Source organism: Centroberyx gerrardi, chromosome 20 (assembly GCF_048128805.1).
Source record: "Centroberyx gerrardi isolate f3 chromosome 20, fCenGer3.hap1.cur.20231027, whole genome shotgun sequence".
Classification (NCBI taxonomy): Eukaryota; Metazoa; Chordata; class Actinopteri; order Beryciformes; family Berycidae; genus Centroberyx; species Centroberyx gerrardi.
The window spans coordinates 2,371,391-2,398,912 of NC_136016.1; the positions used below are offsets into that span (position 1 = coordinate 2,371,391).

Below are 27,522 nucleotides of genomic sequence, written 5' to 3' on the forward strand. Positions count from 1 at the left end.
GAACCTAATAAAAAGAGATGATGCGACCCAACTTGCCTCAGTTCAACTTAACTGTATTTCACTTTGCTTCGGTCTATTTTATTTGTATTTATTCTGTTTCTCTTTAGTAATATGTTCCTCCTCTGCCCTGGAAGTTCTCTTTATCTTTTGTGTTGTTTGAAATGAATCTCTTTACTTTATTTAGATTATGCTCCTTTTCCAAGCGGATGGCTGTTTTTTTAAACACAGGCCGACTCAGTTAAAAGTTAACGCAGCGGGCTGCCCCTTTTAAAAGTATGCCACCCCCCACCCCCACCCTTCACCCACAACTTTTCTCTCTCTTTCTCTCTTTCACTCACACACATACACACACAGTAACCCTTCCCCTCCCTCTGGGCACCCATAGTGGGACAGTTACAGTTTTTTACGATCGCTAGCAAGCGTTTTTCAATACTTATAATACTTTTTCTAAACTCTTCACACACCAACTCACCTACAACACACAGTTGGCAAAACAGTTAATTTTATGCTCAAAATCACATATTGTAAACTAAACACCAACACTAATTTTCAAAATGCAAGAATACTTTGTCAAAATACACTAACTCTACCAAAACACTGCAAACATGTCTCAAAATCAAATAATTCTTTCAAAACACTAGCACATGTTTTCTTCCAACAGGAACATTTAGTCAATCACAGCACAATGACATACAAAATACTAATAGCAGATGGTATTACAGAAAATGCATTACTTTACATGTGTCAGTTCTACCCTTATACAATAGACAGTATATTGATAATCAATTGTTTTTCGCACTGCAGTTACTTTTGAAGTCACTCTACATTTTTCTTTTGTTGAGTGTAGTAAATGTTTTGCAAACATTCTATATCAGAAGTGAATGACTCATCTTTACTTTATAGAATGTACAGTATATGAAAAAGGAATAAGTTACAGAATTGCTGCAGTAAAGGCTTTATTTGCAATAGGAAATTACTGCAAGAGATCAACAAAAATCTGCAGTATAGCTGCTGGTTACAGTGGTGTAAAAATAAAATATACAAACAGAAAAAGGCACAGAAGAAAAAAAAAGAAAAATACACAGTCCTTTTCTAATCTACCCGGTCTTCTGCATTTGGCCACATGTTCTCGTCCACATCACTCCTTATATTTTCTCTGGCTATGCACCTTGGGAAGTATCTTTTGGCGTGCCTTATCCACCCCTGGCAGTGTTCAGCTGTGATTGGTCTATTTGCATAACTTCAATCAGCTGTTTCTCACTAGCAATAAAAAAAAAATATAGGACATATATTTGTGTTTCAATGTACAATGTGAACTGCTGTTCACTTCAACTTTAGCCTATAAGTTAGGTTTAGAACATGAGGTTATCTGTTCTGACATACAGTGTGAAAGCATTTGTAAATTTGGCAGTAAAAATCCATAGTTTTGGTCTTGGTTGAGCTTGTGTGTAAAAGAAATTCAAGAGTTTTTAAAATGTGTTCAGTGAATGCATTTTGTGTCAAAGGAACAAGAAATGTGTTAATGGTATGGCCCGCAACAGACCGATGTTGTGCTAACTGTGTTAAGAGTTATGAAAATGTGACTACAGAACTGATAAAAGGTTGCTAGCAATCGTAAAAAACTGTAATTTGAACTAGTAGCTGTGGTTCTGATACCCAGACACACTGTGTTATAAGGCCCAGCCATGACTAATGTCCTGTTTTTTAAGGCAGGGGTTCTCAAATATTTTCATGTCCTGGATCCCCAAATAGAAATGAATTAGGCTATGGACCTTCATTTGATAAGACTTAGTCCCAGGGACCCACATTGTCAGATTTTTGTTGTTGTTGATTTACTATTGAGACGAGTAACTGTCCACGCTGTGCGTAGCAGATAATAGTGGGTATAGTGAAACCTTGTATTAGAATAGTGATGCTCATCGATTCATCGATTTAAAAAATTTCAACTGATGTCATCATTTTAGTTTGAACAGCAGATGGCGCTGACGTGTGACTGCTGTCCTTCCCCATAAGAACCATAAATGCTCGCACCGCTGTAGCTAAGCTGTAGACACCTACGATCACTTCTACATATTGAGTTATTCCAATGAATTTATAAGAATTAATTGACATTTTGATATAATCTTTCACCTAGTAAACAAACTTGCATACAGTAGGCCGACATGGGGGGAGTGTATGGAATGACACAAAGAAATTTAGGATCACAAACCAAAAACAGATTATTGCGACATTGAAATATAGTGAAATTAAACTATTTCTAATTTTTCTGGAGACCCTAGAACCCTGGGGGAAACACTGATACCTTCTAAATGTATTTTTTGGATGTTTTTGGCATGTATGTGGTCAAATTTAAAGATATTGAATATTGGCACAAAATGTCAGGTATCAGCAGTCTGTTGCAGTATGTTGAACCATGTTATTGCAGATTGGGAGAATTTCTACAATTGCTGCTTCTGTGGGATAGTAGACATGGCATGAGACCCTGTAGGCCTAAATAAACTGTGCATTGCACTTGCACTGCGCATTCACATTTTACTCTTCAACATTTATGCATTTGTGTTACAAATTTTCAAGTCATGTTACAACTGCATGCATTTTATCATACAACTGTGGCTCCTGATCCAGAATTGGTCGCAGCCTTACCACTGGTGGGTCTCCACATGACAAGAGAAGCAAGATGTTTTCATAAGCTCTAGTCCCAGGGTGAGAGGCTTAATTCCTTATTTAGCAGACAAAGTTTAAGAGCCCCTGCTGTATGAGCTCTCATGGATAATCACTGGATGGGAGATCACATGACATTTCAAACACAGCCCAAGAAATTAAAGAAATTAAAGCGGTATAATATCACAGTCATTGTGAGACAGACAGAAGGAATGAAAAATGAGAACAAGACACCAGGAGGGAATAATATATATGAATTTTCACTGAGGGCGGGCTTTTGCTTCACATATGTAACACCGGTTCTCTGAATCAACACTGATGTTGCAGCTGTTGGATGAATAACAGAGATTTTAGCAATGTTTACACTTAAATTTAAAGTACACATAGTAGTTTACATGCTGAGTTTAATTACCCTAGGGCACATGAAACCTGATCAAAACCTAATCCATTTTTTACAATGCACATGGATGCCTTCTATATATATATGTATGCCCTTCTGTATACCTAGTAATTTGAATACAATGAACATTTTGCACATCATTCAAGTATTATGATGTAGAAGTAAAAATATTTGTTTCTTCATGTTCTCATATTTTCCTCATCTGTTATACATTGTAGGTATCGGTGATGCTTAAGAATGATGAGTCAACAAAATGTGAGTTAATGATGAATTAAATAACAATGATGTTACTTATATATTATAAATATTTGTAACTGATTTCATCATTAGTTATGACTGGTTAAAATTTTATATATGAATCATAAGTGAAGAATACTATGGATAGTACATCCTTTGTACATGAAAACTTTTAATACATATATAGTTGAACCTACATGCAGACCTATTTTGTTAACCCTGCATACATTTTCATTCATATACATATACTTAATACGTTCTAGTGCTGTAATTGTTGGCTGTGTTATATTTAAACCCCTTATTTATATTATATTTTCCCTCTTGCTGTATCCTATTACAATTTGTGGCTGTAGTGACTCAATTTCCTCATGAGGATCATTAAAGTTTAATCTTCTTGGATCTTAAAAATACATTTTCATCCATCTCAACATGACGCGGTATTTCACAATTCCTGGAAAGTTGACTTTTTGGATATACAAGGTATTTATTTGACAACAGCCATATGGCAAAAGACAGAAAAACAGAGAGCAACAAAATGTCAAATCTGAACATATCAGAAAGGTTACAATGAAATTTCAGCGCAGTTCCTCCAGATATACGCCATGATCACACTCCAATCTGTCAGCATTAGCCAAGTTAGTTTAAATGCACAGTGTACACTCTTTGTATGATATTCTGTTTCATACTTCATATTTTAGCTTTGATCCCCTGTCGCCGTGTTAGATGAAGGAAATTGTTCAGCCAAAGGATTCTCCTCTTTCTGTTTATTTTTTTCTCTGGTCTCGGAGGAAATCCAGCCAAGGAAATTGTTCTGCGTTTTCTTACAAGACGGACGGAGATTGTTTTAATATGCATGTACTAACCACTCACTGCCAGGACTCACCGAAGGAGCCATGAATAATTTATTCTGTGGAAAATAATTGAAATAAAATACAAAAGAAAACAGAGGGAGCGAGTGTAAGAAAACTAGCAAATCCTCACATTCCTCGTGGAGAGGAAGAGAGAAACTGAAAGAGGGGCAGATTTTTCTTTTTTGTGTTTATAGTAATGGAAATATAGAGACTGTAGAGAAGAGAGTACAGAGAGAGCGAGAGAGAGAGAGAGAAATAGAGGGAGACAGACAGAAGCTTTTGAATCCTGATACCAATACTGATATTTTTCGATTGAAGCTGCCGATAGCGGATACTTTTTGCTGATATTATGTCTAAAAATTCCAAAAAATTACAAGTATTCAGTGTTTTATTCTTGTTAGGGTGGAAAAGTTTCTGAAACAGCATTGCATTTAGACCATCAAACTCTCCATTGAAACCCAGAATTGTAATAAAAGTAATACAGCTAATGTAATGTAACTAATATATGTGTGGAATCTAATCAAAATGTCTCATTAGAATCAGTTCAGGTCTTCCCATAAACAACCAGTATAGTATTGATCAATTCTACTATAAATGTATAATCAATCAAACTGCATCATATATATCATATCCATCATATCAGAGGTGGACCACACTGACTGGACCACATTCCATTTTTAATAAAAGGACAATATGGGCCCATATGTATGTATATTATTTTCCTCCTTTTCCCTCTCCCTTCTCCTCTCTCTCTTTCTTTCTATCCTCTCTCCCTCTCCTTCCCTCCCTCCCTTCCCTAACTCTCTCCATTTTGCTCTCTTCCCCATACTCCCTCCACACCCTCTCTCTTTCACTCTCTCCATTCTTCTGCGAATCTAATCATTTCTCCCACTCGTTTGTCTAAAAAAAGGCAAGCAGCTATTGTGTTGCGAGGATGCTTGTCAGAATTTGATTTCCTTTCTCTCTAAGCAGAAAGAAGTTAATCTCTCTGACATGATGTATCTCTGCAGCATTTGTTTGGCACTTGCTTTTTTAAACTTAATACATATTTAAATTGCTCATTAAAATGATGGAAAAAATAAACGTTTGCTTCCTAGACAGTAGTTGGGGTAGCGTTGCTTAAGCAGATTTTTATGACTGATCTCTTGTCAAAAAGTCATCCTTTTAGTTTGGATAAATAAATCAGCCATTCCTTTCTCTCTCTTTCCCCCTCTATTTCTCAGTGTGTGTATGTGTATGTGCATGCGTGTGCACGTGTGTTTTGATCTTAAGTGCATAATGAACGGCGAACAAAGACATTAAAGCTTTTATGAATGCAATTAAAAGAGTGGAACCAGGACAAGGACATCGCGTTCTTTACTGAGAGGAAGAGGGAGGCTTGCAGCCACGACTGTTGTGATGAATTTCAGCTTCACTGGCTTTGTAATACTGTATACAGCTAACCTAATTTGTAGGCCTGTGTCCTAATTTGCATAATTGCATTTCGCATAATAGCTTGCAATTTCCTTTTTGGATTTGTTGAGAGGATTCTGGGTATATTTTTACCGCTCCATGCTGACCGTGATTCAACTGATGACAGTTTGATTTTGTTTTTTACATCAGTTTAGCTGTATGATGAGGTGGCTTGAAGTGATCTCAGCTGTACTTTGTGACGACGTGATGTCACGTCCTGATATTTCCAGCAGCTACAATGGAATTTGATAGCAAAAAATGTTATCTAAAAGCTATCTAAGTGATCTAGAACATCAGCGGTAAACGTCAGGTTTTGGTGGCAGTCCCTCAGAATCAAAGAGCGAGGGCTTCTTTCTAGAGCCGCCATTTTGCACCAAGAGACATTCAACAATCATACAGGGAGAAATCCATCGTAGAAGAGGAGAGAGACCAATTTCTCCACCAACAGTAGCCTCAATAGACCAGAATGCAATGCGCCGCAGGACATGTTATGCTATTCTGGGAAATGTAGGAAATCACTAACTGAAGTAGAAGTAGGCGAGGCAGGTTGAAGGAAAGAGGGCACACCAAAAAAAATATAATGCTTCATCACTAAATAACTCCTGACATGTATTGAACATCACAGATTGATCAGATCTAACAGTGGGAGAGGATCTGAGGGAGTAGTTTTCCTTTTCTTTTTAATTTTCCAATATAACGATCTTGGTGTCACCTTTACTTTTTTACGGCTATTACTTTAAAGTTTTGTTCAGAAGACCCTTCCATGGATGAATAATCTGTGACATTTTCATATAAATAAATGTCTGTTTTGCCACTCTCTAACTCTGATTGTAGGTCTTTCCTGGGAAAAATCCCACTGTTTGATTGACAGGTGATCTCTGGGAGGTGCAGTGCAAAAACACCACAGCAATGAGCGCTTAGCACCAAAGATGGAGAATAAATACAAAGAAAGAGGAACGTAAGCATTGCCACTTTAATTAGATTTCAATTCAATGAGCTAGGTGTGCCTCAGTACCAAAATGTTGCACTAGGACTGCTACAATACATCTTCTCTATAGATTTTCATGTCAAAAAAGATTGAATGTAATAAGCTCTTTCACAATTCATGAACACCTATACTGTTAGCATCCCTCTCTGTGAAAATCTGATCAAAGATTCATAGCGGCCGATCCCTGGGAGTCTGTCTATATGAACTGCTGCAGCGTCCATTCTGCTTAAATTGTCACTGTAAATGCGCTCGCCGAAAAGGTAGATCACCAGAAAATACGCTTTTTGATATGAGCGGTTATATGCTCTCTCTCTTTTCCTCTTCTGCCTCGCTCTCTGTAATCTCACACACTCTATGCAGCTCACCCTCTGTGAATCAGTCTAAATTGATGTAGAGCACAATGTTAAATATGACCTTCCTTTGCAGAGAAACGTCTTGCGAAGCAGGCCTACGTGGTTTGTGTACAAACAGCATAACGCCACCGGGTTGGCTGGGAAGAATAAGTAAATATGCAGCAGTTAAAAATAATGTTACACTGATTGATTGATTGAGTTTCCAGGTAGGGTTTTGTCATTTAAGACAATACAATTAATAGCCAGAAAATTTTGTAATTTAGACAAACACAGGAAAGTATTTCAAAGTCAATGTCATGTGTTTCATTGATTGGCAATTTACCTGACACTAGCATTTTTGTGCTGCTATGCTAATCCCCACCCATCCAAACAGGTTAACACAAATTCTAACAATGATTTGCAAATGCTATTTGACTTAGATCTTATTTGATGTTTTACATTTTACATTTTTACACTCATTTTAGGTTTTGCATTTGAACCTACAGTTTAGTTATGATGCATTACACAGAGATTATAATCCCTTTAGAAGCAGAGATAAACTTCAAACTACAATCAGACAAACAAGAAAATTACATTCACTTTAATATCATGTCATTAACTGTGCAGTTAGATAAGTGTTCCACCCCCTCAATTTCTTGCACATTGTATTTATTATATCATGCTTTGTTTCTAATGACCATCATGCACTCTCAGTGTGCTTATAATGTGCTTATGATGCCCCATAATGTCTTTTGAGCATCATTTCAAGTGTTTCCACCTTTTCCTTCACCACTCTATACCATTCCTTTATTTATTTTCAACACGCCAACATCATCATCTGCTGCTGGCTAACCTTTCCTCTTCCCCCAGGTTTTATTGATTTGGGGTTTGTACTGACGCTTCAGTGGAGTAGCAGAGCAAGAAACTGTAATTGGTGAAACATTAACAAAAGATTTCACCGTGCTACGCTCTGTGTGCAAAAGCTGCTTCCTGATCAATAGCTATTGATCCAAGCTACTGATCACATTGTTTCCAGTTGGCTGGGGCTGTTTTTGTTTACGCACACACATACACACACACACACACACGCACACGCACACGCACACGCACACACACACACACGCACATTCACTACATTTACATACTATTTTACATTTTAGGTTTTTAGCTGACACCCTTATGCAGAGTGACTTATGACTGAGCAGGATTCAGTGTTGTGTACACTCATAGTCACGCACATACATATTAACCACGCACACACACGCACACACACACAGACATAGGTATATTTGCAATGAACTCACTCAAGTTTTCGGTAGATTGTCCGGTTGGTCAGCTTACCTGTTAAGTAATGTGAACATAGACACCAAAATCATTCATGTGTAGATGGATGTCTCCGTTTCTTCATGCTAACACTTCAGCATACACTATGTTGAGTGACAGTAGGCTCCATGCTAAGACTTTAGCATACACTATCTTGAGTGATAGTAGGGTCCATGCTAACACTTTAGCATACACCATGTTGAGTGATAGAAAATGATAACTAAATCTGGGAGTTTTGTGTTGAAGATTGGTAAAATTTATACAAAATATGACACAAAAAGTATGTACTGTTTTGAGCAACCAGGGACTAGTTTCCCTGTTTCCATAGGAAGTGGGGGTGGTGTAGATGGCTGTGCCATTACCAGCATCCCAATGGTGCCTCTACAAAACACAGCTATCGGGAACTGCATTTAGCGTCGCCTTCCAAACGCCTGCTCCTTGGTGGCTCAAACTTACATTTAGTGTCCTTGACCTTAGTATCATGTCCACACTGCCATAAAAGTTCCAATAAAGTCTTCCGTTTTCACAAAATGCAGCTTTTGGGAGCTAGGAGCTACAGCTAATGCTACCACACTAATGACGCCGACCCTTCAGAGTAAAGGTTCCTCAACAATATACCAAAACCTGTGAGGTTAAATAGAATGTTTTAGACAAAGTATAAACTTTTCTGTCATCCAGAAGTCACTTCTTAACCCGCAAAGTATTGTGCGCACCCCTTCTCTCTCATAGGTTTTGGTATATTGCCGAGGAACCTTTACTCTGAAGCGTGGTAGCATTAGCTGTAGCTCCCAGCTACCAAAAGCTGTGTTTTGTGAAAACGGAAGACTTTAGAGTTCCTGATACCTGTGTTTTGTAGAGCCACCATTGGGACGTTAGTAATGGCACTCATCTAACCTCCCTTTGGGGCTAGGGTGATTGGAGACTGTGTATAGCTAAAAATCACCGCACAGCAGATGAATACATGGTCACTCACCTGAAATAATTCCAAAAATAAACCTGGCTACATCAGCTATTTTGAGTTAATGGTATTCATTTTTAAAATGTATTAAATCACAGGCCATATAATAAAAAACACCAAGATTTTTCATTACTAAAATGTCGCCTTTGGAAAATGCTGTAGCCTACAATCACTCAACATAGTGAATGCTAAAGCATTAGCAGGGAGCCTACTCTCCCTCAACATAGTGGCCCTTTCCCAATTGGTGCACGACCCACTGCCACTCCAACATTCAACATTGCAATCAGGTTTTTGTTTCTTTGCTAGCTTGTGAAAGCAACAAATACCCACCCACGATAGAGAAAATATCAGCAGGGCTAGAATTAGTGGAATATTATTCACAGAATGATTTTGACTGGTCGACTCTTCTGACCCGACCCGGACAATGCACCTGACAGCCGGACAGTCCAGTCGAAAACTTGGCATCTGGCAACCCTAACACACAGTTAATAAGATATACAGTATGTGTGCAGACACTCATATGAGTATACTCATATACTTATAGACATATTACACCACTTATTAAGCACATACATATACACATGCTGTCTTCCTCTCTCTCTCTCGCTCCCTCTTTAACACACACACACACACACACACACACACACACAGAGCCTAATAACAACTCAAGAAGCAAGCATATTATGAAATTGATATATCATAGTACCATAGAGGAAAACATACACTTACTTTCAAAGACACTCACACACACACACACATACACACACACACACACACACAGCCCGCCTAATAACCGCTGTCTAAGCAGGCAGAATATATCCACTGATAAATCAGAGCTCCCTGCTCGCTGCTGCTGAGTTGGCTATTTATCTTCATTTTCCCAGCAGTACCAGCCTCTCCCGCCTCTACCCGGCCTGAATATTACGTCTGGAATATGAATATTATGTGTGGAGACCGTGAAAGATATGCCAGTCCCTCACTGTTGGCAACATAAAACCCTTTTTCATATTTAAATATTGCTAATAAGCATTGAGAGTGAGCCTTAGCTTTTCAGTGAGGCTGTCAACGCTATATCTATTTTTCTTTTCCTGCCGCTATCAGTGTTTTTTCCCTGTATGCTGCGATCGAAAGATGAAGTCCCACTTTTTACTGCTGCAGAGAGCAAATGTTTGGACAAATCAAAATGTGCTGCTTCTTCAAGAATCATAAGGTTGAAGGAATTGCTTGGCAGACAGTTATTTTGGAAATGAGTTTTGCGTGATATTATTGCTGCCTTGCTCAAGTATATAACATTCAAGCATATTATTACTGTAACATGGAGAGTTTTATTGTCCCAGGATGCTCTAAATGCCGTTTCCTTTTCCACCTTGACAAGAATAAAATTCTGGGGGACGTACTGACTACTTGTCAATTTTTTGATGTTTTTTGGAATCAAAATGGTGACATTTAAAGATATTGACTATCAGCACAAAATATTGGATATTGGCGCCTTCAATCCAAAACTATTGGTATCGACATTGGCCTTCAAAAACCCATTTCAGTCAAAGCCCTAAAGGTTACCAGAAGATTTCACTTCCATCCACGCTCTTATTCACTTCAACAGTGTTTGGTTTCCTCGTTACCTTTGCCTGGATTATTTTCCCCCAAAGCCAAAAGGAATACTTGATGATTTCAACTTTCAACACATCAAAATCAATTATACCCAAGGCAAGCGAGTGTGGTGCAATTACTTTACACCGTTTTTCCCTTCGCACCTCCCAACTCATGTTTCCCTTTATTTGATTCCATTTTGTCAGGGCTTGAAAATTGCCTGTTCTGTGGTTAAGCACCACAGGCTGATGTCAGGGAGCAACACTGGGCAGATGATTAATGTTACCTGCTGATGTTTTATTACGCTCAACGTTCCTGTCTCCTAAGGGGGAGAGTCTCCCTAGCAACTAAGAGAGGGAAAGCTTTTCTTAAAGATTATTTTTATAGTCTTTTCTGCTTAATTAGCGAATACTGGAGAGAGGCTGGAAAGATGGGAGGGAATGAGGGGATAACAGACGACAAAAGCCACGAGCCCCCATCTCTCTCTCTCTCTCTCTCTCTCTCTCTCTCTCTCTCTCCTCTCTCTGTGTCTCTGTCTCTCTGTTCTCCATCCCTATCCAGCTATCTGTCTGTCTCTCCCAGGGGAGTCAATTCACTAAACCCAAAGCTATGGTCAAATCTAATATCATTTGACACCAAAACTTGTGGGGACAAGCGGAGCAATGACTGGTGACTGACAAGACATTATTCGTTCAGTGAAATCTTAGAGGGTACGTTGGTCCTGAATGCTCCCTGATGTGACTTGATTTCTGGCTATTTTTGCTTAATCTTTGCTCTCCATTATGATACAAACTTGTCACCCCCCCCAGGAATGATGCAGCCGCCTCTTGGGCCAGTCAGAAACAAGATGCATCATCCCTCCAGTTTCATCAAAATCGGACCGGTGGTGTAGCAGTTATGGACTTTCAAATAATGTTGACCTTTAATTATAGCACCCTCATCAGGCTACTCAGTGTAATTTGTCAGGATAGTTGGATTTGTGTTGCAAGTTGCATGTCAATGGGACTCATGGTGGAGAAGTTAGGGCCTTGTAAATTGTCAATTAGTGTAATTCTTGTAAACTCCAGAATACAATGAAATGCGTCATCTCTCCAAGTTTCATCAAAATCAGACACTTGAGTTTTGGACCATTTTTTATATTTTAATTATATTTTTGACTTTTAATTATGGTGCCCCAATTAGGCCAAGCTAGACAAAGATGCATCATCTTTCCACATTTTGTCAAAATCAGACCAGTGGTGTCAGATATCAACTGAGATATCATGATTTCATTGCGTAGGGGACAAAAATATCAAATTTTGACTCCCTTAGGCTAAGATATGGCAAGTGTCACACCTTGGCAATTGACACCCATGGTCTCACCCTCTCTCTCTCTGTCTCTTTCTACCCCCATGCCCCTTCTCAGTAAGTAGTGATCTCAATGCCTGCTTTGCGTTGATCGCCTAGATTGCTAAACTTTACGTTGCATCTGATAGCAGGTTCTGCCCTGTCGATGTGATCGAGCTTATCCATACAGTGTGCTTGTCCCGCGGAGATTGAGTTATTAAGAGGAGAAAGAAACTGAAATGCAGCTGATTATGTTTTGATAGAGCAGAAACATGAGCCAAGAGCAGGAACGGTCAGTGAAAATCTGTACATGAAAACAATTATTACTTTAAGCTAGTGTGACAGAGAGAGCAGGAGAAAGACATCCAATCCAGGATATAAACAAGCAGAAATCTTAAAGCTGCGCTAGGCAGCTTCACACTTTGGCTGCCTTAAATGGCAGTAAGAGGCAACTGAGGACTTCATTACCCTGAAATACCCTGAAACTACATGTCTTCATAGTGCATGGTTGTGTGGAGGTGGTTAAGAGATGAGGCGCTCACTCACTGCTGTTTCACTCTTAAATTTTAATTTGTCATGATGCGGATTTGGCTGATTCTTGCTCTAAACAAATTAGGGAGTACGAAATTAGTTTTTCCGATGTATATCTGTTAGCATGTGAATGCACTATTCCTCTCTTGGAAATGCTTTCCATGCAGAGACACCCACACAACACAATGTAAGTCGAAAAAAGTCAATACATCACCCACATATTTCTATATGATTTGGGGCGTCGCAAGATGATTCCGGGGGACATGAAATCATTTTCATTTATGTGCCAAGCTGTTGACTGTTTTTGTGCACGGATCTCTCTTAGTGTATCTTTGTGTGTGTGTGCATGAGTGAAGAGGTGGGGGGAGGGGGGGACTTGGCAGCCTTAAATCACAATGCATTCATCCCATTGAACTACACAGGACCATGTAATTACTCCAAATTTGCAACTTTTTCCACACCCACTGACACTCTTGGCTTTTTTCAGCTTTAATGCTTAAAACCAATCTGTGAATGACTGCCTTGTCATTACATACTTATAAATAATAGCTATTGCTATAGCTGTAGTTAATAGCTATTGTCTGTTAGCTTTGTCGCAGCGTTTATCCTGTCAGACACTATTACACACATTTACTCTTTGACACACATTTTCTCTCTCTTTTTCATTCACACACACACTCACAGAGCGCAGTGACAAATGTGAGCTCTCTATGTCAAGTGGATCATGTTTTATGGGTTCCTGGCAGCGGCCTCATACACTCTGGCAACCTATTGTGTGTGTATGTGTGTGTGGGTGTGTGTGCATGTGTGTGTGTGCGTTTGAGAGAGAGGGAGTGAGAGAGAAAGAGGGGCAGAGTGTATATGTGAGAGTCAGAGAGACTGTGTGTGTGTGTGTGTGTGTGTGTGTGTGTGTGTGATTGAGAGAGTTACTGGGCCAGAGCATTTGGACACAGCAGGTTGTTTGGCACAGAGCTTTGGCCTCATCTCACCGTCATTCTGCCTGTTCTGTGCCAGGAGGACGATGATACCACTTGGCCATGTCAGAGGGAATCTGTGTGTGTGTGTGTGTGTGTGTGTGTGTGTCTGGTGTAACCTATCCTCCTATTTCTTTGGCCTCCTGCCCAGTCAATTTTATTCTGTATGTCCTAAGAGTTTCCAAGTTACACTAAACACAAGCAGGGGTTCGGAGTAATAAAGTATCCTTGGCGTCATTTTACTTGCTGTTCATAAGGAATTCTAAGCACATTATGGTCATTACATTGTGAATACAGTATCATGTTGTATAAAGACAAAAGTCAAGGAGAAGAATACTTTTTTTGGTAAGTGTGTAGCTGATAGAAAACGCACACCACAAACAGTCAATGTCATGAGAATTTTTACAGTAATACAGTCGGTCCAGGATGAATTCAAGACTTAAGAGCAGATCCGCAATCTAAGCTAGGTATCAATACTATATCAATCATGATATCAATACAATAATGATGCTTTAGTGCGATACTGAAGTCAACATAGCATTTTTAACATTGATATAATATTGTAAAATTAATTGTGATACCTTCGTATAATTACTGTAAACAAATGAGACGATGGTGAAGACGATCGGCAGCCTCTGTCTCACACCACTAATATTAGTATGAGCATACCTGCCAACACTCCCGATTTTCGCGGGAGTCTCCCTATTTTTAACCCTTTCTCCCGCTGTGCTCCCGATTGGTAATTTCTCCCGTTAATCTCCCGATTTCATAGTGATACAAATCAAATGGGTGTTTCTCAGTTTCTGTGTGGGATATGTGTCGTGGTACCTGGCAACCCAACCCAGAGGCAGAGGTGAGCATGCGCAAACGACCCTGCCTGACGTGCGTCACTCGTCACTGCGCTCGCTCAAGCCCTCCGCTCCACTCAGTTTGCCGCTGAAAATGGATGAAACAAAGAGGTCCCAAGAAGAAGAAATACGCTTCCAAATTTCAGTCCACTTGGTGCGAGACCTTCCCCTTTCTAACCGCTAGCCACATCAGCAAACTTGTAGATGTACTAGCTATTTACTAGCTATTTTGTATAAACCAAGTGACATAATCTAGAAATATCGACACTGACTGAATCCTTGCTTATCTGGTATAGAAACAGATTTTTTCTTAGTTACTGGAAAATGGAAATGGAAACTACCATGGTAAACAAACAAACTACTTTGGTAGGGTCCTATTTGATATTTTAAGTGCTTTTTTTTACATTTCATTCTGTTATTTCTAGATTGGATTACATAGGCTATTAATCTCTGTGAGAGGTCACAAATGCAAGTATATTGTACAATAATGTACAATATACCAGTACCCCCCTCTCAATCTCCCTCTTTTTCACAGCCTAATGTTGGCAGGTATGGTATGAGTGTTTTTCAAAATTAAAACCACAGTTCCTCGCAAAGAGGATGTTGCCATTGCCCTCTTCCTGATTTGTGCCGTAAAGCAATCCAGCAGATTTCCCTCCAAATCTGACCCAGTGGCTCACAATAAATACAAATGCAGTAGAAAATGCAGTGCAGAAGCCGGTAGAGGCTGACAATCTTCTTAGTGATGATCTTATTTGTTTACGGTAATTATAGTAATGTTGCAAAATTAATGTGGTAATGATTTATTGATGGTAAAATGCTTTTTCCAGCAGGAGGTGCAATGTGTCCTGATGTGAAACTGCTGAAATGCTGCTATTTGTGTGAGGCAGAGCACATACATATATACTGCTATTAACCCTAACCTTAACCTATACTGAATAAGGTATTTTTTTGTTAACATATTCTAAATGAGTTGTTACGTCTCTCCACCATGGTGCATGGTATGCAGGACATTATCTTGTCATGGTGGTGTCAGTGTGTAGACACATTCCTGTGAACACAATATCTCAAGGACAATGCATGATAGAAACTTCATCCTGACACCACAGGTTCCTCCTATAGAGAAGATGATCTGATTAGATTTTGGAGCATCTTGCTGCAGAAATTTGCGTTTTAATGAGGAAACACTGATTTTCTTGAAACTTCTATAACTCCTTAATGTTTTGAGATACAGAGTTCATATTAGTAGCACCCATGTTTTATGTGAAGACAAGTGTGTTGACATAGAAATACTTGCTAACTAATGCATTAATTAGCATAATTAATTGACTAATTAGCATTAGGCTGCTCAAATGCCTCTTGTGTTTATCTGTTAACCTAATCTGAATACACTGTTCTTATCTGTTAACCTATTCTGATTAAGCTGTTTTAATCTGTTAAGCTATTCTGAATAAGCTGTTTTTGAGAGTCTGTCAACATGAATGACTGTAAATTGAGTAATGCAGCACTAAAAAGGATTCAGGAAACCATCCATCTTCAGATTTGACTCCATCAGTGTTTTCCTAACAACCTCCCCCTGTCTATCTATCTCTCTCTCTCTCTAGGTGAGGACTCGGCCCAGAAGCGAGTGCTGGTGCTGTCCTACCCCCAGTACTGCCGATACCGGTCGGTCCTGGCCCGGCTACGCGAGCGACCGCCGTCCCTCCTGACCGACCAGGTGGTTTTGGCGCTGGGGGGCATCACGGCGCTGTCCGACAACACGCACGTCCTGTACTGCCGGGACACGTTCGAGCACCCCACCCTCCTGCACAACGAGAGCGTGTGTGACGAGTTCGGTGAGTGCGAGACAACACGCGACAGATGCTGGGAGACGCAGCACACAGACGCACATGCAAACATGCACACATGCAGATACACACAAACACAAAACAGTCAATTTGATAATTTAACTGGGATTTTGTCAGTATGGCTTTACACTGATACCAGTACCTTTGGACTGAAGCCGGAGATATTCAATATCTTTAAATTTGACTATTTTCATGCCAAAGAATTACGTATTCAGTGTTTCTCCCAGAATTTTATTCTTGGCCGAATGGAATAGCCTGAAAATAATAATAATGAAACATTCATGTGAGAGATCAAAATGTCTCATTAGAATCAGTTCAGGGCTTTCCATAGACAACCAGTGTAGTATTGATCAATTCTACAGTAAATATGTAATCAATCAAACTGCATCATATCCATCATATCAGAGGTGGATGACACTTGACTGAACCAGAACTGAGTTTTTATTCAGTCTTAACCTTAAATTTAAACTCTGCCAAAACAGCCAAGTCAAAATCAATATGGTTCTCATGGGCAACAGTCAAAAATTCACATATTCAGAACTGATTATTCAAAGAGTTATTGGAATAATGATGTTGATTAATATTTTGTGTCTCTACTCATATTTTAAGAGACACTTAGAGGTAACACATGTAGGATTTCCTCTACACACATTGTTAAATTAATCATGCTAACAACCTTTGGCACTACATCCTTTGGCCCCCTGTGAGTGGCTTACTATTGGCGCATTTAATTATTCACTGCTGCTTTTGATGCATAATGTATCCGTCTGCTGTGGAGTTTGTGGGAAATCAAGTTTGAAAGCTCGTCAAATTAACTAAATAAAAGCATGAAGCAGATCACTCAGTGTTTGTAGCAGAGGTAGAGTTTCTTTTGCTGAAATTAAAATGTGTTATTAGATAAGCTGAAACTTGAATGATTCTGATGGGAAAACAGGGTTTGCAGCAGCATAATAATGATATACAGCGAAGAAAAATCAGAATAGGAATAGGAAAAGAGCAAATGGGCAGCATTTAACGTAACATAGGCTACATTCACACTGCAAGTCTTAGTGCTCAATTCGGATTTATTGCTCAGATCCGATTTTTTTGTTTGGCTGTTCACATTATTTTTTAAATGTGGCCAATATCAGATTCCAGTGTGAACTGGTCACGGTCCTGAACTGACCCGCATGCACAAAAGAACAATAACAAAGACGTCACACGCAGCACGCTGTCGTACGGAAGTGAACATGGAGGCCACTGAAGTCAGCGTTTACGGTTTCATTTATAAGTTGATGTGCAGTGGAAGCCAGCGAATTCGTGAGCAGATGACAACGAGGACGAGGATGAGGAGAAAGAGAGCCAAATTTTTAATTATGGCTTTTTGTGGCGCAATGGCTGCTACTTCTGTACGGAGGTGTGTGTGGATGCGGAGTCAGAGCCAGGAGTGGTGGGATCGTGACGTGAATGGCTTCACTGAAACAGATTTCATCCAAAATTTCACCCCAAATACTTATGAGGTCTAACACCTCACTGTCCCTCCACTGACTACCTCCATCGCAGCTGTCTTCCATGTTTGTATTCACCGAGTGACTCCCGCGCAGAATTGTGACGAATGTCGATCTAGAGTGACGTAAAAGTCACATGAGTTCTGATATGACTGTTCAGACTGAGGTCGCATTGCAAAAAATCAGACCTGCATCTGATGTAGGACCACATATGAAAGTGGCCCAGATCAGAATTGAAAAGATCAGATTCCATGTGATTTGTGCTGTTCACACTGTTATAAATAAAACAGATCTGAGTCACATATGAGCAAAAAAACTTTTTGGGCCACTTCTGCCTGCAGTCTGAACGTAGCCATAGTCAACAATTCCAACGTTTCACAAATATATTGAGTGGAAATGTATGAATGAAAAGCTGAAAAATAGAGTTATAGCATTATGAGGGCGTGCAAAATAACAGTAGCAGTCGAACATAACACATCAAACCTAAGTCAAAATACAAATCTCATATGGTCACATACAGTGTAACAGTTTTTTTGAAGTGTCACTCTAAGAAGAGCATTGTCACTGTCTTATGTGTGTGTGTGTGTGTGTGTGTGTGTGCGCGTGTGTGTGTGTGTGTGTGTGTGTGTGTGTGTAGTCCACTCTAGTAGAGCCTTGGGGTGAATGAATGGTTATTATCTGCCATATTATTTCTTATTAGACCTGACATCCACTGTATGGCACATCTAATCACATCAGTTCTCATTCTCTGTTTTGTGTGTGTGTGTGTGTGTGACTGTGTGTGTATGTGTATTTGCATAGAGCAAAATTGTACATAATTTACGATCATAACTTAAAGTATTAACAGCTGTAACTGAAAATATTATGTCTACATTTCATGAAAATTTACATTTTACCGTGTTTTAAAGGCTGTGGAATATTGCAGAAAACGTCTTTGTAACTGCAGATTTTTTGACTCGCAGAGTATGATTTCTCTTTTTTTTTTCCACGGAAAGCTGGGGCTGCGACTATCTTGTGCACAGCTGCTCTTGCATTCACTTCCAGACTGCTCTTCAATTCCGAATATTCATCCAAGATAAATAGGAGAAGCACTGTTGAGTGTTTTGTGAGTGGAAATGTAGTTCAAATGGTGCAAAATGATCTCACAAGCAGCCGCGGCGTATTTGGGAAAATGTATTTGCACTGTTCTGCTGTCAGAATGAGTTGTAACCGAGACTGACAGATGTGAGCGTGCACACACACACACACACAAACACACCGCTTGATGGTTTCTTTAACTTCTCCCTTCAAGGAGATTTTAAAGGGAATATATTTGGCAGCCAGGGAAACACAATCCTAGTGTACTAAAAGGCAGTAAAGGTTGCTGAAGTTACAGAGAAGGGTGGAATTTATTATATATAGAGAGTTAACCCTGAGCTCAGAGCATGAAGTCATTGCTCATGTAAGACTGAGCTACACGCTGGATTTATTACAAAGCGAACAAATTCAATTTTGGCGGGGGGTGGAGGGGGGTGGGGGGGGTTCTGAAATCCATCAGGGAGAGATGAGAAAATCTAAGAGGGAGGAAGGAGGGCGGGAAGGAGTGAAGAAGAAACGGAGGGAGGGAGGAACGGAGAAAGGAATATTCTTGCTTTTCACGCTCGGGATGACGGTTAGTTGGCGTAAAATCTGCTGTGTTTTTAGACTAGCTGCTACATTTAGCCCCAGAATGGCTTTCCTTCTTTTTTTTTTTCCTTGTTGGCAAGGCGAAGTACAGTTGTTTTACAGCCGTCTGGCAGCGCTGAAACAAGGCAGGGCGGTTTTGCGGGAAAAAAAGGGATACAAGGAAGAAAGAAAGGAAGGAGAAAGGAGATGCAAGCTATTTATGGGGTTGCAGCAGAGGTGTGACCGAGTCAACTTTGCTCGAGTCCCAAGTCAGTCTCTAGTCTTGAGGCACAAGTCTCAAGTCAAGTACCAAGTCTAAATGTAGATTACCAAGTCAAGTCAGAACAAATAAAGAGTCCAGTATCAATTTAATGTCTTAAAGAAAACTAAATATCTAGGACTTTTCAATGCAATATGGTTTTAATAGGATAAAAACTTGGTAAGAGCATCATGAGTTTGATTTCTATAATCAGTTTCAACTTCAATAAATTCAATCATTCCATACAAATTCAGAAAGCAGAATTTAAATTCAGTTGTCTGCTGGAACAAATCTCATCACTTTCAATCAAAGTCATTTACACAAACACAAGATCTCAAGTCAAGACTTTAGAAACCTTTTCAAGTCATCAAAGTACAAGTCAAGTCAAGTCTCAAGTCTTCTCTACATGCATCAAGTCAAGTCTCAAGCAATTCAAATTGTGACTCGAGTCTGTCTCGAGTCCATCAGCAGCCTGTTGAAGTGTCTTCAAGCAAGGCAGTGAAGTCCCACCCACTCACTCATTTGTAGAATCTAAACTGCAATGGAGAAATAACCAAATTTTTTTGTGGACTGTCATCTTTCTCATCTGGTTTCCATTCCGTCAAGCTTTCGCCAGCTTTGAGCTTCGAACCTGCCATATGAAAAATGACTCCCTCAGAATGCGCCTAATTAACCTAAGATCACTGTAATAATATTATTCCTCTATTTTGAAATGGAAAACCGCTGCCATCCCCTTTTGGATCGCACAGAGACCATGGTGAATTCCATGCAACCGGCTGAAACATCATTGCCATTAGCCACCATACAAGCAGGGCTCTTAACTAACTTTTTTCCCCATCCTCCCGGAACCGTCCCGAAATACAATCTAAGCCGTCCCGAAATGAATGTGGGCCGTCCCGAATTTAAAATCTTTGTTTTTCTACATTATCATTAGTTAAAATCATTCAAAGTGACCTTTAACATAAATAAAACATCATGCAAATGATTAGATGATCAATCATCAACCTTTTTATTTAAATTAATCTGAAAAGATTAGATTACAGACTAGAGATAAATCAGTCACACCACAAACAAAGGACTCTTGCAAAGCAAAGAAAACAGATGGAATAAAAACTGCTTTCAAAGAGCAGAAAACTTTTAACTGTGGTAATTATAATACATATAATAGATCCTGATAAAACTTTTTAATGGAGCTTGACAAGCTGCTGCCGAGCCAGCAACGGGGCGGGTCCAGGCCTAATTAGTCTTGGAACTGGGGTCTTCTGGTCCTGCAGCCACTACTCCACCACTTGGTGACTGCTTTCTCTGCATTGAATTGCTGTGCAGGAGGGCCATGAACTGAGATGTGCAGGAGGAAGCTAAGCATCTCGTTTGACAAGCAAGACCTCCAGTCTGACTTAATTCTCTTCATGCTGGAGAATCCACGCTCGCAGCAAGATGAACTCATGGGGAACACTTGTGTGATCTCCACTATGACCTTCATGTGCTCAAACTGGTCTTCCCTTCCAACAGCACCCTGAAGTAGCCGCTGCCACAGCACCTGGGGTTCAAGGTGCCTGTAGTGACGCTGAACGAGGACTTTCAGGTCAAGCCACTCTCTCTTAGCTGCCGCTACAGAGGTAAAGTCCCCACATGCTGCAAGGATGGATTGGAAATGCTCCATGAGTTCGATGAGCTCAGCATTGCCAAATGTTGCCAGTTCAGCTGTGTCTTCTGGCCAGTTAGACAGATCAAAGAGGGTGGAGGTTGCCTTCAGAATTCCCGTTTCCAGATTCCCAAAGCGTGCTGACAGAAACCTACACAAGTCGTTGATGAGGCGGAGCTTCAGTGAGTTGAAGGTGGAATTGTCCATTTCACTCCTGTTGAGCTGGACATTCTGCCACCAGGTGTTTCCAGGTCCAATCTCATCCAGTACCTTCTGGAGCCTTGGGCCTGGGTCTGTCTAGGTTTGTAATAAAAGGAAAGAAAGAACATTTTACTCATTGTAATCCATAAAAATGAAAAACTTTTAAAGTATGTTATATTGTGATTATAATAATAAATATTTGAAATATGTATAATATATGAAATATGGAATATTTACTATGACATTGAAAATGTGTAACCTTCCATATTGAATAGGCTTACATTATTCACATTTAAAATATTTCTTATTATACAATCACACCACAATATACTTGTACAAGTTACAAAATATATTTACAGTTTTTCATATTTAGGGCTTATATAAATACCAGTTTTAGCAATTCACATAGAAAATAATAATGTTCAACAATTAAACAAAATAAATGTTACTGACCTGCATGGCTACAAGTGACAGTGTTGTCGTTTGTAGTCCATCAGAAACCATCTGCAAGGTCAGTCCATCCCTCTGAAACAGCAGGCTGAGCTGCTTCAGCTCCTGAAGAATGTCCAACAACAAGTGAATGAACATCACCATCTTGTACTGTGTCAGGGACCGATGAATGGAACGTGCTCTCCCTTTCATTACTGCACTGGCCTCCCTGTCGTTTGGATCACTAGCATGGTTCTCAAAGTGAACCAGGGTAACTTTGAAGTTCTTCACCAAACCTTCAAGGGCCCTGGACATATGTGGAAGCCATCTTGTCCCATCGATGTTGCCTGGTTTGACTACATCTATGCCCATGGCTTTTCCCAGTGCATGGAGTTCACGGGAAGCCTTTGCAGAGTGGGAGTAGTGCTTGTAAACACCATTCAGTGTCTCCTTCAGTTCAGCCAGCAGAGGCACTGATTTGATGCTATCAAGCGCTGACAGCTCCAGTCTGTGAGCCACACACCAGATTGGTACAAGTGAGGGACACAGTTGTTTCAGCTTGGCTGCCACTCCATTGTGAACTCCCATCATCACAGATGCACCATCACAGCCGAAGCCAACCATCCGGGATTTCAAGTCTTGCTCCGTCAGGCCCACATTCCTCAAACCAACAAGTATGGCGTCAAGGATGCCTTGGCTGTGGGCATGCTCCAATGAAACAATGTCCACAAAATGATTGACGGGTTTGCCATCTTCCACATATGTCATGTAGACCATCTCCTGGTCTTTCACGGAGCGGTCGATACTGGAATCGGACATGACAGAGAAGAAGCGTGTGTTTTTTAGTTTCTCCACCAGGTCATCCTTCATAGATTGACCTATGGCCTGGACAAAGGTGCGACAGGCGTTGTCGGTCTTGTAAGTGTTACCAAGGTCCAGACCATTTTTTAGATGCAAGTCAACTAGGTTTGGAAACATGGTGAAGGGTGCTTCTTCTCTTGCCACAAAGTAAGCTATATTAAATAGCTTTGTCATCTTTTCTCTGACATTCTCTGACATCTTTTGTAGCACACAAGCCATGGGTGTTCTGCTTGGGTTTTCTTTCGCAGCCTGAGCGCCTTCACAGTCAGAATGAGATGTTGTTCTGCTGTGTTCTTGAAGTGTTTTTATTCGGATTTTGCCACCGTCCACACCAACGAAAAGGTTGTTCCCTTTTGCAAGACTGGGAAAAGCACGACAGCTTTTGCAGAACATCACGCCCATCTCTGCATCAAATTCAGCAAATGGGAAGGTTTTCTTCCACTCCGGCAACCATTTGCGTTTTCTTTTTGCCTCATATTTGCTCGAGCTTGAGGCATTTGAGGCAATCTGCAAATAGAAAAGTAAAAGTTTTACTATACAGTGTATAACCTACAGTATACTCACATGGATTTACAGAAAATACATGCTGCATCAATTTAACTTAATCAGTAGAAAAGTGGTTTGTTTATTTTTGTTCATAAATTTATAATTTATTCAAAACATTGTTTTTGTTTTTTTTTTAATTTTAAGTCATTTTATTGGTTCATTATTTATACACAGATAGGTCTATGTTCCAGCTGTTTGACAAAGAGGGCAAAGGCAGTCTGAGTGCAGTGGAGCTGTCTGCTGGGTTTTCCACAGTACCACTGCTCAACTTTATGCTGAGGCCTCCAGTAGAGGCCAGCTTACTGAAGGCGAGTTCGTCGTTTCGTTTACCATATGATCGATTACGTTGGGTGTAATCATCGATAAAAAGTAATCATATGGATCACTGGCACTTCATACTCTCTCTGTCTGTGGGCCTGGTCTAGGATGTCGGTAATCAAAAGGAGTCTCCTCCCCTCAGAGCTCTTCCTCACCGCCTCAGTGGCTACCAGCTTGCCTGTCAAACTCCCGCCACTCCCTCCACAGGACAAATGAAGCGGATAAAGACAGGATTGGCCCGGTCGACAAAGGGGCGTCGACCGGGCGAAATCCTGTCTTTATCCGCTTCATTTTCCCCGTCATTATTAAACATTTCAAAAAGTCGCCAAATTACAAAAAGTATCCCTCAGCCTCAGCCGTTTTTCTCGTATCGTAAGTTGCTTGTTCTATTAAGTTGCTAGTTAGCTTCATGAGTTTAGCTTTGTCATATGTCCGTTACATTATATTACATTAATACTAGCAAGCTTACCTCATTCACTTGTGTTGAATTCCCCGTTGCAGCTGCGGCTGTCGTGAGGTCAGAGGCTGGCGGTTCAGGGTCTGGCTCTGCTGTGCGTTTTCCTAAAGTTTGATGTCTTGCTGTAACGCTAAAAAATTGCAGTATCCCACTACGGGACGCCATTGCCATTGTGTATCACTCTGACAGTCAATACCGGTGGTGACAGGCATCTGTCAGGATTTCGCGGGTCTAGATAACGTTACTTTGTAACGTTTGTGTGCGCGTGTGTGTGTAAGTTGTCAAGGAGGTTTAATAAGAACTGTGTGTGCTACACAAAACGTGCAGTCAGTTTCATTTTCATCGCCGTTCATTGTAACGTTAGCAGGTTTTTTTTTTTAACTCTCGTCCCAAATTCGTCCCAAAATTAATTTACATCCTCCCCGATCCTATTTTTATCGGCCCCGGGACGACGGGAGGTCCTCAAGCTCGAGCCCTGCATACAAGACCAGCACACAACTTGCTGTATAGTCTGCCATATGGGAAATATTAGGCTTACATTTATTCGTTTCATTTGTCAATAATGTTTTTTGTAAATTCATTCTTAATTGAAGGGCCTAATGTATCCCAGAGTTTCTCTACTATTAAGCAGGTGGGTGGGTCACCATGCCTTAAAGAACTGCTAAAAGAATTTAATTAGTCTGTGTTTCAGTGGAGAGTCCCATGGTGTCCCATGATGGTCTAAATGCTGTTTCAGAGACAAGAATAGAATTCTGGGGGAAACAATGAGTACCTGTAATTTTTTTGATCGTTTTCACTAGAAAGTAATCAAAGATTTTAAAGGCGCAAAATATTAGCTTTAATAGTAGCTTTAATGAAAAATATCAGTATTGGTTTTGACCTTCAAAAACCCACATCCATTGAACCCTAGTAAACATCAATATGACAGCGTTTGGTGTCTTATCTGAAACTAAAACAAATATTTGTTTTCACATGTAAATAGCTTTTTAAAAACTATTTGCCTACTTAAACCCTGGCACAAAGCACAACAACATTTTTGAATACTGAAATAAGATACATTTTGTTCGTACGCAAAAACGCAAAATAAGAAAATATTGATGTCTGCCAAAAAGTTGCTTAACTTGTACGTAACAACATTTGAAGATCAAATCAGTGCGTATCAGGGATGGGACGATATAGTTCTCTCACAATTTGATACGCAATATGGGGTTCACAATTCAATACAACCACGATACGATGTAATACATAAAAGTTCAGCAACAACAAAGTCTGACTGTGCAGACTTATGTTTGTTGTTTGTATGTTTCTGAGCCCCACAATACATATTGTCACATTTTTGTATTGCGATAGATTGAATTTCGATATATCGTCCCATAACTAGTTCGCATACACAGTCCTTGCATGAGGCTCACTGGTTGTCGCAAGGATCGAACCTGTGACCTTTTGGTTGTGGGACAGAACAGATTTACAGTAGTTTGCCCTGTAGTGAAGAGAGAGAGGGCTAAGGTTTATCAGAACGCTGCTTCAGCTTTTAGTTTTATAATGTCATTGGAGACTGAGGGGACAATGAATATGTGCATGTACACATGCACACACACACACACACACACACACACACACACACACTGAGGTAGGCAGACTGTGGAGAGGACAGTTTGTCAGGGGTAAAGAGGAGTTGAATGTGAATTATTCAACAGTGTGTCGCACTTTGATGTAACAGCATTAATAACAAAATCGCTATTTCCTCTAAATGCTGACTCACTTCCTGTCCATGTTGGGAGCTATTCCAGGAAGTGAAATAGGATTCCTTTATGGCAATTCTACTTTATTGTATAGTGGTTACGTTTCTTTGTATAGTGGCTCTATGCCAACCTAATACAGTCCAATCTCAGCTTCAAAGAAATATCAGTAGTATATAAGTTATATATCATCAGTAGTATAATTGTATTTGCATTGCTGATTATGGAGTTGGCACAGTGACAGTTTGGGAAACTAGTAATCATTTTTAAATAATAATAATAATGATGAGTAGAAGAATAACAATAACAACAATACAAAGTGCTACAAAATAAAATAAAACAATCAGCTAAGGACTATTAAAATAAAATACAATGCAATACAACACAACAAAATATTCAGCTATAATACAGGCTGGCACTGTTGGCAAAGTTTACAAAATAAAAGTTTTCAATTGTGCCTTATTGTTTGAAATTCTTAATTCTTTAATAGCGACCACAAGTCTTCCTGGGAGCCACACTAATTTTATTTATTACTTTATATGATTTGTTTGATTGATTTAAAATAGGCAGAATTCTGCGGCATGGCGGTCACTTGACAGCTCCACAGCAAGTAAAAACAATGGATTTCAAAGGTGCAGAATAAATTGGCAAAAAGATTGTGCCCTGTGTGCTTTCTCCAAGTAATTGAACAGATTTTTTTAACATTAGCCTCCCTGTGGTTGCTCTGTTTTCGTCTCTTTGAGCTCTGGCTTTGGGGACGCTTCAAGGTCTGCGCATCAAACAAGGTCAAGGCAACAATGTCAGAACTATCAAAACAAGTTTCTTTGAAAAAGTAAGAAAAAGGAAACCAGAGCTCGAAGCAGGACTGAGGAGTTTCATTCCAAAGTGAGAATCCATCATTTGAAAAGAAAGGAGCACCTACTCTTACAATTACTGATAAAACTGAAATAGTTTTTTAAAAGGAGTATAGGTAATTTTCCAGACTTCCTTGGTTGACAAAATGAAAACAGACTCGATCCTCTATATTTGAAGGTCCCATGTTATAGGAATTCAAATTTTCCTCAATTTGTATATACGATCAAACATGTTTAATGAAGGTATTGTTAAAATTAGGTTTTGTTTCAATGGTTAAATTTAATGTTCCTGCAGCCTTTTTCCCAGGCAGTTTCACACTAACTCCAGTGAATGTATCATCAGTGAACTCAGCAGGTTTACCTCATTTGAATTAGAGGAGCTGTCTTAGTCTTCATGCACAGTGCTTTGCTAGGTTTGTCCTCAGTAGGCTTCCGTAGTGCTGTGGCTTTGCTGTGCTTTATTTACAAATGTGTTGCGGTTTCTGTCACCCTCTAGTGGTCAAAGATTTTCGCTTATTGCAGCTTTACCTAATTCAATTCAACTTTTAAACCACATTTATTGGGTTAAGGTTAGGGTTTGATTATTCCTATCCTGAGCCAGAGCAGATTTGAGAACAAAGTCACGAAAACTACAGTCTAGCCTTCTGGGATAGATCTTTTTTGTCTTTTTTTTTTTTTTTTTTTTGAAGAACAGAGGAAAATCATAGCACCCATCAATAGAAATACTATCTTTGACAGTCATCCCATTGAGTTGTTTACCACCT

General features: G+C 39.8%; 3 protein-coding genes across 3 annotated transcripts in view; 1 reads left to right on the top strand and 2 right to left on the bottom strand.

The window, feature by feature from the left end:
• LOC139918094 (NHL repeat-containing protein 3-like) overlaps window positions 1–27,522 on the bottom strand; it is a 296,510-nt gene that overhangs the window by 79,572 nt on the left and 189,416 nt on the right. The window lies entirely within an intron of this gene.
• The window catches only part of arid5b (AT-rich interaction domain 5B), a 136,410-nt gene that overhangs the window by 45,944 nt on the left and 62,944 nt on the right, over window positions 1–27,522 (top strand). The window contains exon 4 of the mRNA XM_078290910.1: window positions 16,076–16,306. Coding sequence (XP_078147036.1) covers window positions 16,076–16,306 — 231 coding nt within the window. The remainder of the gene's footprint in view (window positions 1–16,075; window positions 16,307–27,522) is intronic.
• On the bottom strand, window positions 20,816–23,246 carry LOC144542970 (zinc finger protein 862-like). The gene is made up of 2 exons (XM_078290704.1): window positions 22,008–23,246; window positions 20,816–21,650 (listed from the first exon to the last, which is right to left on the bottom strand). The coding sequence occupies exons 1-2, from the start codon at window positions 23,244–23,246 to the stop codon at window positions 20,949–20,951; spliced, it is 1,941 nt and encodes a 646-aa protein (XP_078146830.1). The 3' UTR covers window positions 20,816–20,948.